The sequence below is a fragment of the Staurois parvus genome, unplaced genomic scaffold (assembly GCF_062004578.1).
Source record: "Staurois parvus isolate SC_StPar_1 unplaced genomic scaffold, SC_StPar_1.0 ptg000207l, whole genome shotgun sequence".
Lineage (NCBI taxonomy): Eukaryota > Metazoa > Chordata > Amphibia > Anura > Ranidae > Staurois > Staurois parvus.
The window spans coordinates 3,134,203-3,150,000 of NW_028318003.1; the positions used below are offsets into that span (position 1 = coordinate 3,134,203).

The following is a 15,798-nucleotide window of genomic DNA, read 5'->3' on the forward strand; positions in this document are numbered from 1 at the left end:
TAAATATCCCCTTTGATTGCAATAGGCATTGACAGGTATTCTTTTTTCAGAAATCTGTCTATTAGACTCTAGATATTTCCTCTGCCCTTACATCATCTGATCTCACAAAGATTGGTGTGATCAGATGCTTTCCCAGTTTAAAAATGGTGCTTTTAAAGTCCGGCGAAACGGAAATGATGAAATGCTTGTAGCTTCCAGTCTCTTAGACCATAGAGATGTTTGGAGCCATTCTGGTCTCTGATCAGCTCTATGGTCAGCCAACGGAACTGCTGGCTGCTTTCTTGGATTCCCCTGTGGGACGGGAGAGCCCAAGAAAACTGTGGAAGGTGGCAGAAGTAAAGAAGGGTAGGAACGTTCCTTCCCGCTGCATTTAAAAAACATTCAGCAGCTAATTTTCCACTAGGATTACTTTTACATGAAAGTCGACCGCCAGCTGAAAAAAAACAATACCAGGATGATGCCTGTACCTGCAAGCATCATCCCGGTATAAGCACTCAAAGTCCAGCGACGTACTAGTACATTGCTGATCCATGTGGGGAATATATGGAACAGCAGAGAACACGGGCATATGATGAATCGGGTCTGTGGACTGATATAACCACAATTTTTTTATAATGTCCATGTTGAGGTTTAGGCCCAAAAAAAAAGTTTTAAACTCAGAAACTGTGATACGTTTGCATGCAAATTGTCTGGCAAATGCTGAATTTGGGTGTATTGTGGTGCGTATACATTGCCGTGGCCCACAATCAACTGGTACAAATCTTCCGTGAAAAACAGTGGAGGGGCTTACCGCTAGTGCTGGCAGCGAATGGGGCCGATCCTGCTAACGCTGCGTTTTTGGGGACACTGTACAAAGCAGGCACTAGTATAGTTCTGTTCATGATCAATATATTAATCCGTACAAACACTATACTAGTAATGGCTGTGATCAGCGACTTAGCATGAGTGCGATCGTGTGCGGGCAATCTATTGCTAGCTGAACCTGGCTGGGAGGGGCGCTAACTGACCCCGACGCTATCTGATGTCACTAGTGGCAGTAATACAGTGATCAGTGAAACATTCTATATACTGACACTGTACTAATGGCACTGGCTGAGTGACAGGGTGATGAAAGGGTTAACAGGGGTGATCAAAGAGTTATATGTGCGAATAAAACGTGTGCATGTAAAATGTAATGCTTTTACTCAGTGCAGTGTTCTCTCTTCTCACCTGGACCATCCAACCAGGGGGCAGCGGGGGCACAGGTGCGTTCACACCCCAAAATAGGAAGTGACATAAGATTATTACACTCACTTTGCCCCAAGCCGCTGCTCGCTCGCAAAATGCGGGTAAACGGTCGGCAAGTCGTTAAAAAAAAAAAATAAAAAAAATAAAAACAAAAACCAAAAACACCCTTCAAATTTTTTTTTTTAAATTCTCAATGTTTTCTTTTTTTTTCTTTTTTTGTACTATTCCGATAAAAGTATTAATGTTACCATAGTAACATTGTACTACTCTGGAGGGGGGGGGGGGGGGGGTGATCAGGGATTTTTTTTTTTTTTTTTTAACACTGCTTTTCAGGAGAAATAAAGATCATTTCTCATGCAATGCAAATGCTGGCCGTCATAAACCGAACTCATTCATGAATGAGCTAGTTATGTTTTTGACAGCTCAAGATAGTGATCTGTGATTGGCTGGAGCTGGTCACATGGTACAGGGTGCTGTAATTGGCCCAACGTATCATGTGTCAGCTGTGGGTCAATCACAGCTCACTAGGAAGAGAAGCAGAGCTGCTATTAATTAGATTGATTCAAAACAGCTTTGCTTACATTATGATCATGTGATCGCATAGCGCTGTGTCTGCCGGACATAGCAGTCGCATGTGAGGAGCGCTGTGTGCCCACTCGAGCGCACAGCGCCCCCTGTGTTAGCACAGCCAGAACGACGTACCTGTGCGCAGTACATTGCAGGGTGGGCGGGAAGAGGTTAGTGAGGGAAAAAAAAAAAAGAGAAGAAATTTAAACAACTGCAGTGTCAGACTGCAACATAAGAACACTGAAAAATGTGAAAGGGGTCTGAATACTTTATGAATGCACTATATGGCACACACCTGTATATGTACGTTCATACAAGTACTGCTGTATAGATGCTTGAATTGTTGATCATTCTTGTTTGTAAACTAAAATTAACTTTTAATCTAATTTAGATGTTCATTGGCTGTTGACCGTTCATTAAAGGTTTATCTAAAAAAAAAAAAAAGTCTACACTTTTTTCATTTTAGATATAGTAGCAATAGGTTAAACCTGACAGGTTTGTTTGTAGTCACTGTTTGATTGGTGAGATATCCCTTTAATTTCTGACTAGGGAACAGAACAGGAAGTGAGAGGAAATCTCTCCTGTGAAAGGAAATCCTTCCCAGACAGTTATCACAGTAACAAGTTTTCCCACTGCTAGATTTTCCCATTATTACTGTTCTAACAACAAATGTAATGTTTTGGACTTTTCATCACTTTTTGTTTCAGTAGTAATGGGGAAACAAAAGGGTTGATTTCCCCAGGATTTCATAATTTTTCCACTCTATCCAATTCTAAAAAAAAAAAAAAAAAAACCACCATGAACTAATCAGCTTAGACATTGATTAGTATATGGATTGTATTAATTGGTTTGATGTATTGTTAAATACATCTTTTATAACCAATATTGTTATAATTCTATAGCTTTGATCTCTGATAGCCTTAAACTCAATATACAAGGTCACTATAACCAACTGTAAAAGTTGAGGGCGCAGTATTGTTCAGCATCCAATATTTTATTCATATCAAGTTGATAAAAATGTTGGGCCACTTTGAACAACCACAGAACGGCACTTCACAGGAAAATCAGCGCAAGTGTACATGATTAAACTGTATGTAACAGTTTGCCTCGAGGTCAACTTTTGTTCCTAGGTATGCAGACATGGGATTATCTATTTCCTTATGAAAAGCAAAGCGCAAAATAAAGCATCTAAGGAATCCAGAATCATTTCCTTTTTTCTTTTTTTAAAGAGACTTTCCTCTGGTGGACCAGAACTATGGTGGATATAAAAAAAACCTGTTAAAATGTCAGGTTTCTGCGATGGAAAAAAAATGAGACAAAAATAAATCATTTCAGAACTTTTTCCACCTTTAATGTGACCTATAAAACTGTACAACTCAGTTGAACAACAAACTGAAATCTTTTAGGTGGAGGGAAGTAAAAATACATAACTAAAATAATGTGGTTGCATAAACTAATACTTTGTTGAAGCACCTTTTGATTTTATTACAGCACTCAGTCTTTTTGGGTATCCCCACTGCTCCTGTGTGAACCCAGGCTTGTCACAACCCAAGTTCACACAGGAGCAGAGCGGGAATCCTCTCTGCACCGATCCCATACTGTCACAGAAGGAAAAGCGGGGGATTTGAAATCCCTGCAGCTTTCGCTCCTCTCAGTAGAGGGATGACAGTACAGGCTAGACAGCTTTTGATTGGTCAGCACCGTGGTATTGCTGACCAATCAGAAATTGTCTAGCCTCACTGTCATCCCTGCAAGCAGAGGAGAGAAAGCTGCTTGAGAAGTCTGAGGACTTGAAATCCCTGCGGCTTTCTCTCTTCTCCTTGCAGGGATGACAGTACGGGCCAGACAGCTTTTAATTGGTCAGCACCAATCCTGCACTGAGAGGAGAGAAAGCTTCTGGGATTTCAAATCCCAAGCTTTTCCTTCTGTAACAGTATGGAATTGGTGCAGGGAGGTTTCCCGCTCCGCTCCTGTGTGAACTCAGGCTATGACAAACCTGGGTTCACACAGGAGCAGTGGGGAAACATCATGCAATTTGGACAGGACAGGAAACCCAAATATCCATATTCCCAATACATGCCTGCTGTACTTATATATGAAAAAGCATTCTGTTCTCTTTGTAATGCTTACTTTGTGTGAAATCACTGGTGTTCCTGCCAGTCCCTCTGCTTTCCTATTAAAAACGGACAGTACTAGACACACACACCATGGTCAGTTTTATAGCTGTGCGGGGGGGGGGGGGGGGGGGGGGGACGGACAATTTCCCCCCGCCCCCGGAACAGCTGTTCACTGAGAAGTTCAGTGTATTGCCGTTTCTCCTCCCCCAGCTCCCTGAGCTCCTTAGAACAGAGGGCATGAGATCACTCATGAAAAAGTGGAAGAAGAAAAAAAAAAAAAAAAAAGGGTTAATTTTTTTAAATATCTATACATAGATGTTTTATCTTTCGAATTAAATGGGTTGTTTTATATGGAGACGGTTTACATACACTTTAAGATGGCATACCAGAATAGAGTTTAGTGTCCCTAAATTTGGGATTTTCTATTATATTCAGTGATCATCAGCTTCTTTAAGCTACTGTGAGTACTATGTCTGCACAGATACGAATATTGGTGCCGATACTAAGCATTTGTACGAGTACTTGTAAAACTGCCTGGATACCTGAAATCGTTACTTTGCGGTGCGATTTGAGCCCATACAAAATGAATGAGCTGAAATCACACTGCACAGATTCACATGTGATTTGAACAGGAATGTGGTGCAATTCCTGTTCGAATAATATGCCGTTTCCATGCGGGTGTGGTGCAATTTGCAGTGTGATTTGAGCCCATTCATTTTGTATGGGCTCAAATCGAACCTCAAAAAGGTATCAGTAATCGGTATCAGTGAGTACTTGAGCACAAGTAACGGTACTCGTCAATCAAGAAAACTATTGGTGCTTTAGTGAATTCATGTTCTCACCTGTCTCAGCTTGGCCATAGATTCACTGGGGATAATTTCATTGCTTTGTAGTTGAGTGATGAAACACAGACCCTGAAACTGGCTCTGTCCTCTCTCCAGCTCTCCCAAGATCAAGATCCGGAAAATCTTCACATCCTGAAAGAGGACGCAAAAGAACTGAGAATTCATCCAATAACAAATACTTCACAATCCAGCACCACATTACAAAAACAGGTTTATGGTTCTTGTAGGTAATCAATATGCAATATTTTATAGAAGATGATATTTTCTAGACAACACAACAAATGTCAACTTATCCAATAGATGAATACAAGAGCCCAGGTGGAGATTTCCCTTGCAAAATGAATAATATATTTTAATTTGCGAAATCAACCCCTTAAAAGTACAACTAAAAGGCAACACTTCTCCTTTAATATCCTGGCCAATGAAAGTGAAAGCCCAAGAGCTTGACGCACAAAACGCACTTGCAAAAAACAAAAAACTTGTCTCCTGCCAAGAAAACAGTGTTGTGAAGAGCTGGGAAAATGGCCAGTGTGCACGGGGCCTTACTTTTGTTGGGGGGAAAAAAAAAAAAAAAAAATCAGCTCCGGATAATCAATGTATACTGCAGGAATTTTAACATACATTGTTGTAGATTCCTACCAGTGTCTGCTCTGGAGAAATAGCTGTTTGTTGTGTGCAGAGTGAATCTGAGTGGGAGTGACTTTTGCATTATCAATCAACTGACCCACTTATAGCGCTTGCACAAGTAAAGTTGCATTGACTGCATCCCTTTAGAAGTAAATAAACCCTTTAGGAGTATCTCGACAAAAAATATTTTTTTTGTTGCAGAGGATGCCTAAATCTGACTTGTATACTTAGTGCAGATTTCTTAGAAAAACAGTGAGCCAATCACAAGCAAGAAATGACACTTCTGGGGGGTGTTCGGTACACCATTGGTGTATTGAACGCCTCTTGGTTGCCATATTGCATTGAATTTTACATAAAATTACAGAGCTGCAGTTTGAAGAGGGAATATTATTTTCAATTACATTAAATTACAATATGGCTTGTGCAGCAATTGTACACGCTATTTTTTTGTTATTTGCAACCTTTTTTTCACATGAAAGTAGAAGTGACCCTTTAGGCACACAAAAATTAAAAAAGGTCCTATTTAACCCTTGCCCTTAAAAAGTTTAGTTCTTGCTTGAGAAGAAAAAAAGAAGAAAAAGAAGGAAGAAGGTGCTAAATGCATTTATTCCAGTTAACTTACATGTACTTTTGTTTGTGCAATAAAAAGGCGTTCTGCTCTCTCTTTTTTTTTTTTTGCCACTAGACTGGGGGGGTTTGGTGTCATAATGAGTAATACTTAAACTATGTCATAATGACACACACTTCTAACTCCGTGTTGCAATAAAATTTAAAAGTGAGCACTATGGCATGCCAGATATTAAAGCAGACCTTCACTTAAAAGGTAAAAGTACCACCAGTTGCCTCCTCATCATATTTGAAAGTTTTTATTTTTTTCTGGGAGTATGCACTTGTAACGGAACCGGAACCCAGACCGTACTGAGTTTTTCCGTTATGCTCCACTTCCCTGTCCGAACACCATCCTCGGAACACACCACCCGCTCTGATCATGCAGGAACATAGAGACAGCACCCAGCTCTTCTTAAAACAGGAAGTTAAGTCACTTTATTTTATACAAACAACAACTTAAATACACAAGGCGGGGAAACACAACCAGGAAACACATCAGCCCGCCCCATCAGTGGGAAGCAAGCTGGCCAGCAAGACACAATAGAACAATGGGAGGTAGCATGTACCAGTGAACAATGGACAACCACTTGGCAGAGAACAATGAACAAATCCCCACACCAATACAGAATACTGGAACATTCACACCCTGTACCCCTAAACAGGCAAAGGGTGTGTTAAACATAATGGGGGGGAACATGAGCTGACACAGAGGTCCCCCCACCCCCAAAAGTCACTCCCGTCACAGCACTTTTTTTTTTTTCTTTTTGACAGGTACCTGCTCCCACTTCCCCAATTCCTACCTAGGTGAGAATAATATAAGAATATCCACTTGAGCTTTCGAAGATGTTACCCCCTTCATGACTAGGGCATTTTTTTTACTATTCAGCACTGTGCTACTTTAAACTGGCAATTGCGCAATCGTACAACACTGTACGCAAATTATATTTATATGATTTTTTTTCACACAAATATAAAATTTTCTTTTGGTGCTATTTAATCAGCACGGTTTTTTTTTCTTTTTAAATGAAAAAAAGATCAAAAATGTTGAAAAAGAAAAAATATTTTCTACGTTCTATATATAGTTTTTAAGATATAAAATATTTATTTTATTTTTTCAAATCCACAAGGGAGCAATGCAGGGCTAGACACCAAACCCATTCTCCTAATGAGTTTACCAGGGAACATACCGCTAGATAAAATGAACAGAGAGGGGAACGGAAAGTCTACTGTCCAGGAAAAATAACCAAATGAAAATTACAGATCTGGAAAAACAGAGCAGATGAAGAGTTATACAAAGTATGGGTCACAGGGAAATACAGGGGAAGAAAAACACCACTGAGTACACAGAAGAGAAGAGATCGGAGAAAAGAAACCACATCAGCTTTTCAGGCAAAGTTCAAAGTGAGTCATTGGAATAAAACTCCTAGGAAAGGTTCCCGCCACATCATAAGCTTTAACAATGAAATCCAACGTCCTTCATGTATAATAATCCACCCACGTTTTCTGGTCAGAAATAGTCCTTAAAAAGGAGGAGAAAAAAAACCCGACTTGAAAAGTCTCCATGCTTCAAGCTGATCTAAACCCAAGAACACGTTGCATCGTACCAGTCCTTAGATGTGGTTGCTACATTGGTTTTCTTCTTCCAGACTTTCCCTTGATTTTCAACTAGAAACCCTGCCAGTAACCCTGTAACTATACTGATCTATGAAGAAGGAGCAGTGTTACCCTAGAGCAGGACTACAGAACACCTCCCTCCTACTCTCAAATGGAGTTCTTCTGTAATTCACAAAGACAGCTGTAAACAATTCTAACTGATAACACAGAAAGTCATCAGCTCACATGATTCCAGACAGTATCAAGGGTTTTTTTTTGTCTATCAAACAAATATAGCAAACATTTCAATGGTATATTTAACAGAAGAAAAAGGAGAGAAAAATATTTCTAGGGTTTACCTGCACTTTAAAATAATAGATACTGTCAAATATTGAAAAGAGAAGTGTGGGATTTAAAAATAACAATTATACTCACCTAGGTAGATGCAGCATCAGTCCCCCCTGCGCCTCTAAGATGGCAAACTGAGCGATCAAAGACCACTGATTGTTCAGTTCTCAGTCTTCAGTAAGCAGAGAGCTGGTGATTGTCAGTCACCGACTCTCCCCTCTTCCAACACTCACTAGAGCGCCAACCTGTGGAGGGGGCGGGAGCGTCCAGCTTAGCCTCTCAATGGGGCATGGGGATGACCCAGTTGCTGGTCCAGGCTCTTGGGTGGTGTCACGGATCCACGGTCGCCGCCACCAACATGCGACAAACGCACGACCGCGACTAACAGTAATACGTCATGCCCACGGCATCAGACCCCAGACCTTCCCACCAAACTCTTGACCGAAGGACCGGCCGATCTAAAACCACGGTGTGACGCGCGTAACAAGGCCCCACCCAGCTGCACCCTGCACAGCTAATGGGCTACAATCGGTGCCTGCAGCCTGAATGCGCTTGTTACTGGGTCGGGTTAATTACGCAACTAACCCTTCTACTGCCACCACCGTCTTGAAATGTACAGAGAAGACGGACTCTGTCAGAAATACGCTATATTGATTGAAAAGTCACCTGTCCAATATGGTCAACTACAGGCCAATTGGGCAGGGAGTAAACAAACACAGTAGCGTCTCTTCAAAAGGCAGGAATTCATGAATTGCAGGTAAGCGCTTAAAAACAGTTTAACACTTTTAGAAAGAAAGATTTATTACTAAAAGAGTCAAACAGGTGCAATAAAATATTTACAAAGATGTCACAAAAAAAAAAAAAATATATATATATATATATATATATATATATATATATATATATATATATATATATATATATATATATATATGTATTTAAAGACACAGCAAAGAGATAATTAGGAAGGAAATTTCAGGGTTAAGTTACTTGCCCTTAGCCTGGGTTTGCAGATCCAAGTTGCAGAGCAGGACGATTCTTTATCTCCTCCTTCGATGTTAGCTGTGAGATCTGTGTAAAACTCTAACTTGTCTCTTCTTAAAAGTCCCTCTCAAAGGGAGGGGGGCTCTGACTACACGTTTTGGGAGTGGTCAGTGGGAAACTCTGAATTAAACTACAGCTTCATACCCCATGATATGAAACATACAGTTGACCTGAGGAATGTTGAATTCTCTTTCAAGTCCGGGAGAGAAGCTATCTTATCTTGATTATGATGGGGGAAAAAGTTACACTTTGGCAAACTGCTGCACCAACTAGGGATGCTTAACCTGGGCTGACCCACCCCATCTGTCAGGAGATAACGTTTGCCTCTCAGGACTGGAGGGGGGTAGGGAATGAGGGCTGAGGAATTTCCACTAAAAGCAAAGGAAAAGGGGAGCTCTGCTTCCAACTCTGATGAGCAAGTTTGCTACAGGTGGATCCCAACATTAAAGTGTTACTGAACCTACAACAGTAAAATCAGTCTGCATATGCAGTAAAGCATTCTGGATATACTCACTGTGGAACGTAAGGGGTTAATTCTCTGCATAGTGTAAGGGCCGGTTCACACTATAGAAACGCAGTCCAGATGCGTTTTTGCATGTGTGTTTTTGGTGCATTTTTTATGCATTCCAGTTAATTTTTTCTCCTCCCTTTTTCTTCATTTTAATCAGGGACATGTGCATTCCAGTGCATTTTATTGCGTTCCAGTACAGTTCTGTGTAAAAACAAAATGCAGCTTGTTCTACTTTTTTTTATCTGCAATTGAAAACACACTGGAACTGCAAGCACTGATGTGAACTATGACATTGACAACATATAACCTACTTTCTGTGTGTTTTGGATGCAGAAAAAAAAGCAACTGAAAACGCATGTAGTGTGAACTGGCCCTAAAAGGCTGTTTGATCCTGACTTCTCTGATTCTCCTCTTCTTCCAGAGTCCCCCTCTTGTCTGTCTGATAAGACATATCGTGTGGAGACACTCTAGCAACACACACCAAACTTAGCATGTGAAGAGGTTTTTTTTTTTTCTTGGGAAAGTGCAGCACAGGGCCAATCAGCACTGTCCAGACAGAGGTCAGGGGGGAGGTCTGCATCCTCCTAGAGCAGAAAGAAAACTCCTCCTACAAGCTTTAACCAGTGCTCTGCTGAACACTGAGAAGTCACAAGACTGCTCTAACTGCTGATGAGAAAAGGTATTCAGCAGTTTATACATATATATTATAAACTTCAAACTGTAATAATGAAAAAAGGAAAAAGTGAAAAGCCATTGCGAAGTGATTAAATGAGTCCAAGTGTCAAAGGACATTATAAAACGTCCTTAAAAACAATCATGTGTCTTCAATAACTAAGATGATCCAGTGTATCCAAATGAACCACGTCACCCCACTCAGTGATCAACCAGCACTTTTACCGCCTCCCTACCCAGGCCAATTTTCAGGTTTCAGCGCTCTCACACTTTGAATGACAATTGACCGCTCATGAAACACTGTAACCAAACAACATTTTTATAATTTTGTTCACACAACTAGAGCTTTCTTTTGGTGGTATTTAACTTGCTGCCGACCGCAGATAGCCGAATGACGGCTGCACTGCGGCCGGCCAGTTCTGAGTGGACGTCATATGATGTCCCCCCAGAACGCGCTCTCCTGCGGACACAGCTGATCACGTGATGTGGTAAAAGGCCAATCACAGCAGCCTTTTACCACCTGATCAGCGGTGTCCAATGACACGCTGATCAGAGGGAAATGCAAGTGCCGGTTCTCGGCTGCACTTTCCTCACGCTGTCAGATCGTGAGGAAAGTACTGCCGAGAACCGGCAGTTGTCAGAGCGGGATCGGCACTGATGATCGGTGCCCAGCAGTGCCACCCGCAAGTTCCGCCCACCTGTGCCCTGCAGTGCGCCCACTAGCTCCGCCCACCTGTGCCCAGCACATCACCCACCTGTGCCCAGCAGTGCACCCACCTGTGACACTCTGCAATTTCACACACCTGTGCCCAGAAGTGCCACCTACCTGTGCCCAGCAGTGCCACCCACCTGTGCCCACCCACCTGTGCCCAGCAGTGCCACCCACCTGTGCCCACCCACCAGTGCTGCCCACCAGTGCCACCCACCAGTGCAGCCCAGCAGTGCTGCCAGTCAGTGCCACCAGTCAGTGCCCAGCGGTTGTGCCAGTCAGTGCCGCCAGTCAGTGCCCAGCAGTGATGCCAGTCAGTGCCGTCTATCAGTACCCATCATCAGTGTCACCTATCAATGCTGCATATTAGTGCCGCCTATCCGTGCCACCTCATTAGTGCTATCAGTGCCGCTTATCCGTGCCACCTCATTAGTACTGCCTATCAGTGCCCTTTAGTGCTGCCTATCAGTGCCCATCAGTGCCGCCTATCAGTGCCCATCAGTGCCGCCTATCAGTGCCCATCAGTGCCGCCTCATCAACGCACATCAGCGAAGGAGAAAAATTACCTGTTTGAAAAATTTTATAATAGAAACAAAGAAACTTTTTTTTTTTTTTTTAAATTTTTGGCAATTTTTTATTTATAGCGCAAAAAGTAAAGCGCCCAGTGGCGATTAAATACCACCAAAAGAAAGCTCTATTTATGAGAAAAAAATTATCAAAATTTCATATGGGTACAATGTTGCATGTCCGCGCAATTGTCAAAGTGCGGCAGCGCTGAAAGCTGAAAATTGGCCTGGTAGGCAAGTGGTTAATCACCACAGGGGTTTTTATTTTTTGCTAAATTAACAGAAAAAGACCGAAAATAAACAAACAAACATGTTCTTCTTTGTTTCTGTTATAAATGTTTGCAAATAAGTAATTGTTCTTCATAAAATTTAGGCCAATATGTATTCTGCTACATATCTTCAGTGAAAATAACCCAAATCCGTATTTATTATTTAGTCTGTAGGGAAGTTATAGAGTTCACAAACTATGGTATAGATCTGAAAATTGATCAATCCTGATGTACTGATAGCCAATCTAATTTCCTGAGGCCAGAAAATGTCAGAACAGTACAGATATCCCCCAAATGACCCCTTTTTGCAAAGTAGACAGTCCGACGTACTTCATAAGAGGCATGGCGAGTAACAAGTAATTTTAACTTTGTAAGTTACACATAAACCTAAAAGATGTGTTCCTGTGAAATATTAAATAAAATTCCTGTGATGAGGGAGGCTATAAAATCAATGATTGTAGATTTTCCTCATCACTGGCAGCATTCACACAATACAAGGGAAATGTTCCATGCTTACCGACCTCCCACACAGTGTATTCAATTTGTAGTTATTCTGAAGAAAAGAATTCAGGCCCAACATGAAGCTTCACATTGTTATTAGAATGTTGCTGGACTAGTGGTACCTGTTAATACGTTACTTATATGCTGTCAAGAACTGCCCTGGGCTTATAGGAGGGTTTAGTCAGTCATATTCTTCCTTCAATTACAGCAGACTTTCTTGAAAAGGGAAACTAATTGTTTTGTTTTTTTCTGGTTGTGTTTTGTAAAGTTTAAATATGTTTTCAAAACCGTTTAACCACTTGACCTCTACGTTTCCACAGCTTCTACAGCTTCATAATCAAACCATTTTTGCTATTCAGTACTGTGCTACTTTAACTGGCAATTGCTCGGTCCAGCAATGTTGTATCCAAATTTAATTAATATATTTTTTTTCACACAAATAGAGTTTTCTTTTGGTAGTATTTGATCACCACTGGGTTTTTTATTTATTATATAAGCAAAAAAACAAAAAACAAAATGACAAAACATTTAAAAAAAATATTTTCTACTTTCTGATATAGAACATATCCAGTAAAGTCAAATTCCTTTATACATTTCGGCCAAAATGTGTTTGGTTACATGTCTTTGGTGAAAAAGAAAATCCCAATAAGTATATATTAATTGTTTTTTTGTGAAAGTATACAAAACTATGGTATAGATACCGGAATTTACACGGCCAACACATTTTTGGAGGCCCTAAAATGCCAGGACAGCAGAAACACCCCCCAAAACAATCTTTTTATGGAAAGCAGACATCTCAAGGTATTTGCTGAAGCATGTTGAGTCATTGGAAGAGATTATATATATATATATATATATATATATATATATATATATATATATATATATATATGCATGCATGTCACTAACACACACACATATTTGGACCCAGGCACAATGTTCATACTTTTCGCTCTGTATGCCACCAGAATACATTAAACCCCATTTTCAGGGGTTCAAAATGTAATTGGACAAATGAAAATCGTAAATAAAATGTTCATTTTTAAGATTTTGTTGAGAATCCTTTACTGGCAATGGCTGCCTGAAGTCTGGAACCCATGGACATTATCAAAGACTGGGCTTCCTCCTTTCTGATGCTTTGCCAGGCTCTAACAGCAGCTGTCTTCCTTTGTTCTTTGTTTGTGGGTCTTTCTGCCTTTAGTTTTGCCTTCAGCAAGTGAAATGCATGCTCAATTGGGTTGAGATCAGGTGATTGACTCGGCCAGTGCAGAATATTTCACTTCTTTTCCTTCACAAGCTCCTAGGTTGCTTTTGCAGTGTGTTTGGGATCATTTTCCATCAGTACTGTGAAGCGCATCCAATCAACTTTGCTGCATTTGGCGGAATCTGGACTGACAGTATATCTCTAAACATTGCAGAATTCATCCGGCTGCTTCTGTCTTCTGTCACATCATCAATAAACACCAATGACCCAGTGCCACTGAAAGCCATGCATGCCCATGCGATCACACTGCCTCCACCATGTTTTACAGATGACATTGTGTGCTTTGGATCATGAGCTGTTCCAAGCCTTATCTACACTTTTTTTTCTTCCAGTTATTCTGGTACAGATTAATCTTGGTTTCATCCGTCCAAAGAATGTTTTTCCAGAACTGGTCTAGCTTTTTTTTTTTTTTGATGTTTTTTGGCAAAGTCTAATCTGGCTTTTCTATTCAATGAATGGTTTGCACCTTGTGGTGAACCCCCTGTATTTGCTCTCATGAAGTCTTCTCTTGATTGTAGACTATGACAATGATACGCCCACCTCCTGGAGAGTGTCCTTCACTTGTCTGGATGTTGTGAATGGGTTTTTCTTTACCATAAAGGGGATCCTGCGATCATCCACCACTGTTGTCTTCCGTGGGCGTCCATGCCTTTTTATGTTGCTGAGCTCACCAGTGCGTTCTTTCCTCAGAATGTACCAAACTGTTGATTTGGCTACTCCTAATGTTGCGGTTATCTCTCTGATGGATTTGTTTCATTTTTGAAGCCTTACAATTGCCTGTTTCACTTGCATGCACACTTAAAGAGGGGAATGACAACTCTTAAAGGTTGTAATTCCTAAACCCTTCCTCCAATTTGGATGTACATACCCTCAAATTAAACCTGAGAGTGTGCACATTCAGCCCATATCCATTATATAACTATAGCTTGAATATGTTTTGGTAAATACCTGAAAAGAAATCTAAAAATTGTGCCGCTGTACAAATATATATATAGAGACTGAACTATGGAGATAGATAGAGATACATACACATACATATATATACACACACACACACACACACACACACACACATTTATTTCAGGTACTTATATAGTGCCGTCAATTTACTCAGCGCTTTACACATATATATTGTACATTCATGTTAGTCCCTAACCCTCAAGGGGTTACAATCTAAGGTCCGTAACTCACATTCACACATACTAGGGACAATTTAGACAGGATCCAATTAACCTACCAGCATGTCTTTGGAGTGTGGGAGGAAACTGGAGTACCCGGAGGAAACCTACGCAGGCACAGGGAGAACATGCAAACTCCAGGGAGGTGGTGCCGTGGCTGGGATTTGAATCAACGACCCTAGTGCTGCCAGGCGGAAGCGCTAACCATTTAGCCACTGTGTTGTCCCACATGCATACACACACACACACACACACACACACACACACACACACACACACAATGTTGCCAAAGGTATACCTTTACAAGCACATGAACTTTAATGGCATCACAGTCTTAGTCCGTAGGGTTCAATATTGAGTTGGCCCACCCTTTGCAGCTATAACAGCTTCAACTCTTCTGGGAAGGCTGTCCACAAGGTTTAGGAGTGTGTCTATGGGAATGTTTGACCATTCTTCCAGAAGCGCATTTGTGAGGTCAGGCACAGATATCGGACAAGAAGGCCTGGCTTGCAGTCTCCGCTCTAATTCATCTCAAAGGTGTTCTATTGGGTTGAGGTCAGGATCTGTGCAGGCCAGTCTCCACCCCAAACTCGCTCATCCACATCTTTATGGACCTTGCTTTGTGCACTGGTGCTCAGTCATGTTGGAACAGGAAAGGGCCATCACCAAACTGTTCCCACAAAGTTGGGAGCATGAATTTTTCCAAAATGTCTTGGTACGCTGACGCCTTATGGAGTTCCCTTAACTGGAACTAAGGGGCCAAGCCAAACCCCTAAAAAACAACCCCACACCATAATCTCCCCTTCACCAAACTTTACAATTAGCACAATGCAGTTAGGCAAGTACCGTTCTCCTGGCAACCACCAAACCAAAACACATCCATCAGATTGCCAAGAAGAAAAGCATGATTCGTCACTCCAGAGAACAAGTGTCCACTGCTCTAGAGTCCAGCATGCTTTACACCACTGCATCCGACGCTTTGCATTGCACTTGGTGATGAAAGGCTTGGATGCAGCTGCTTGGATATGGAAATATCTACTCACTTTTGTTGTGCTAATCTGAAGGCCACACGAAGTTTGGAGGTCTTTAGCTATTGACTCTGCAGACAGTTGGTGACTTCTGCGCACTGTGCACTTCAGCATGTGCTGACT

At 41.3% G+C, this 15,798-nt stretch overlaps 1 protein-coding gene across 1 annotated transcript in view; it reads right to left on the reverse strand.

Moving 5' to 3' along the window:
• The window catches only part of OAF (out at first homolog), a 70,431-nt gene that overhangs the window by 15,026 nt on the left and 39,607 nt on the right, over positions 1-15,798 (reverse strand). The window contains exon 3 of the mRNA XM_089678558.1: positions 4,754-4,888. Within this exon, the coding sequence (XP_089534684.1) occupies positions 4,754-4,888 (135 nt within the window). The remainder of the gene's footprint in view (positions 1-4,753; positions 4,889-15,798) is intronic.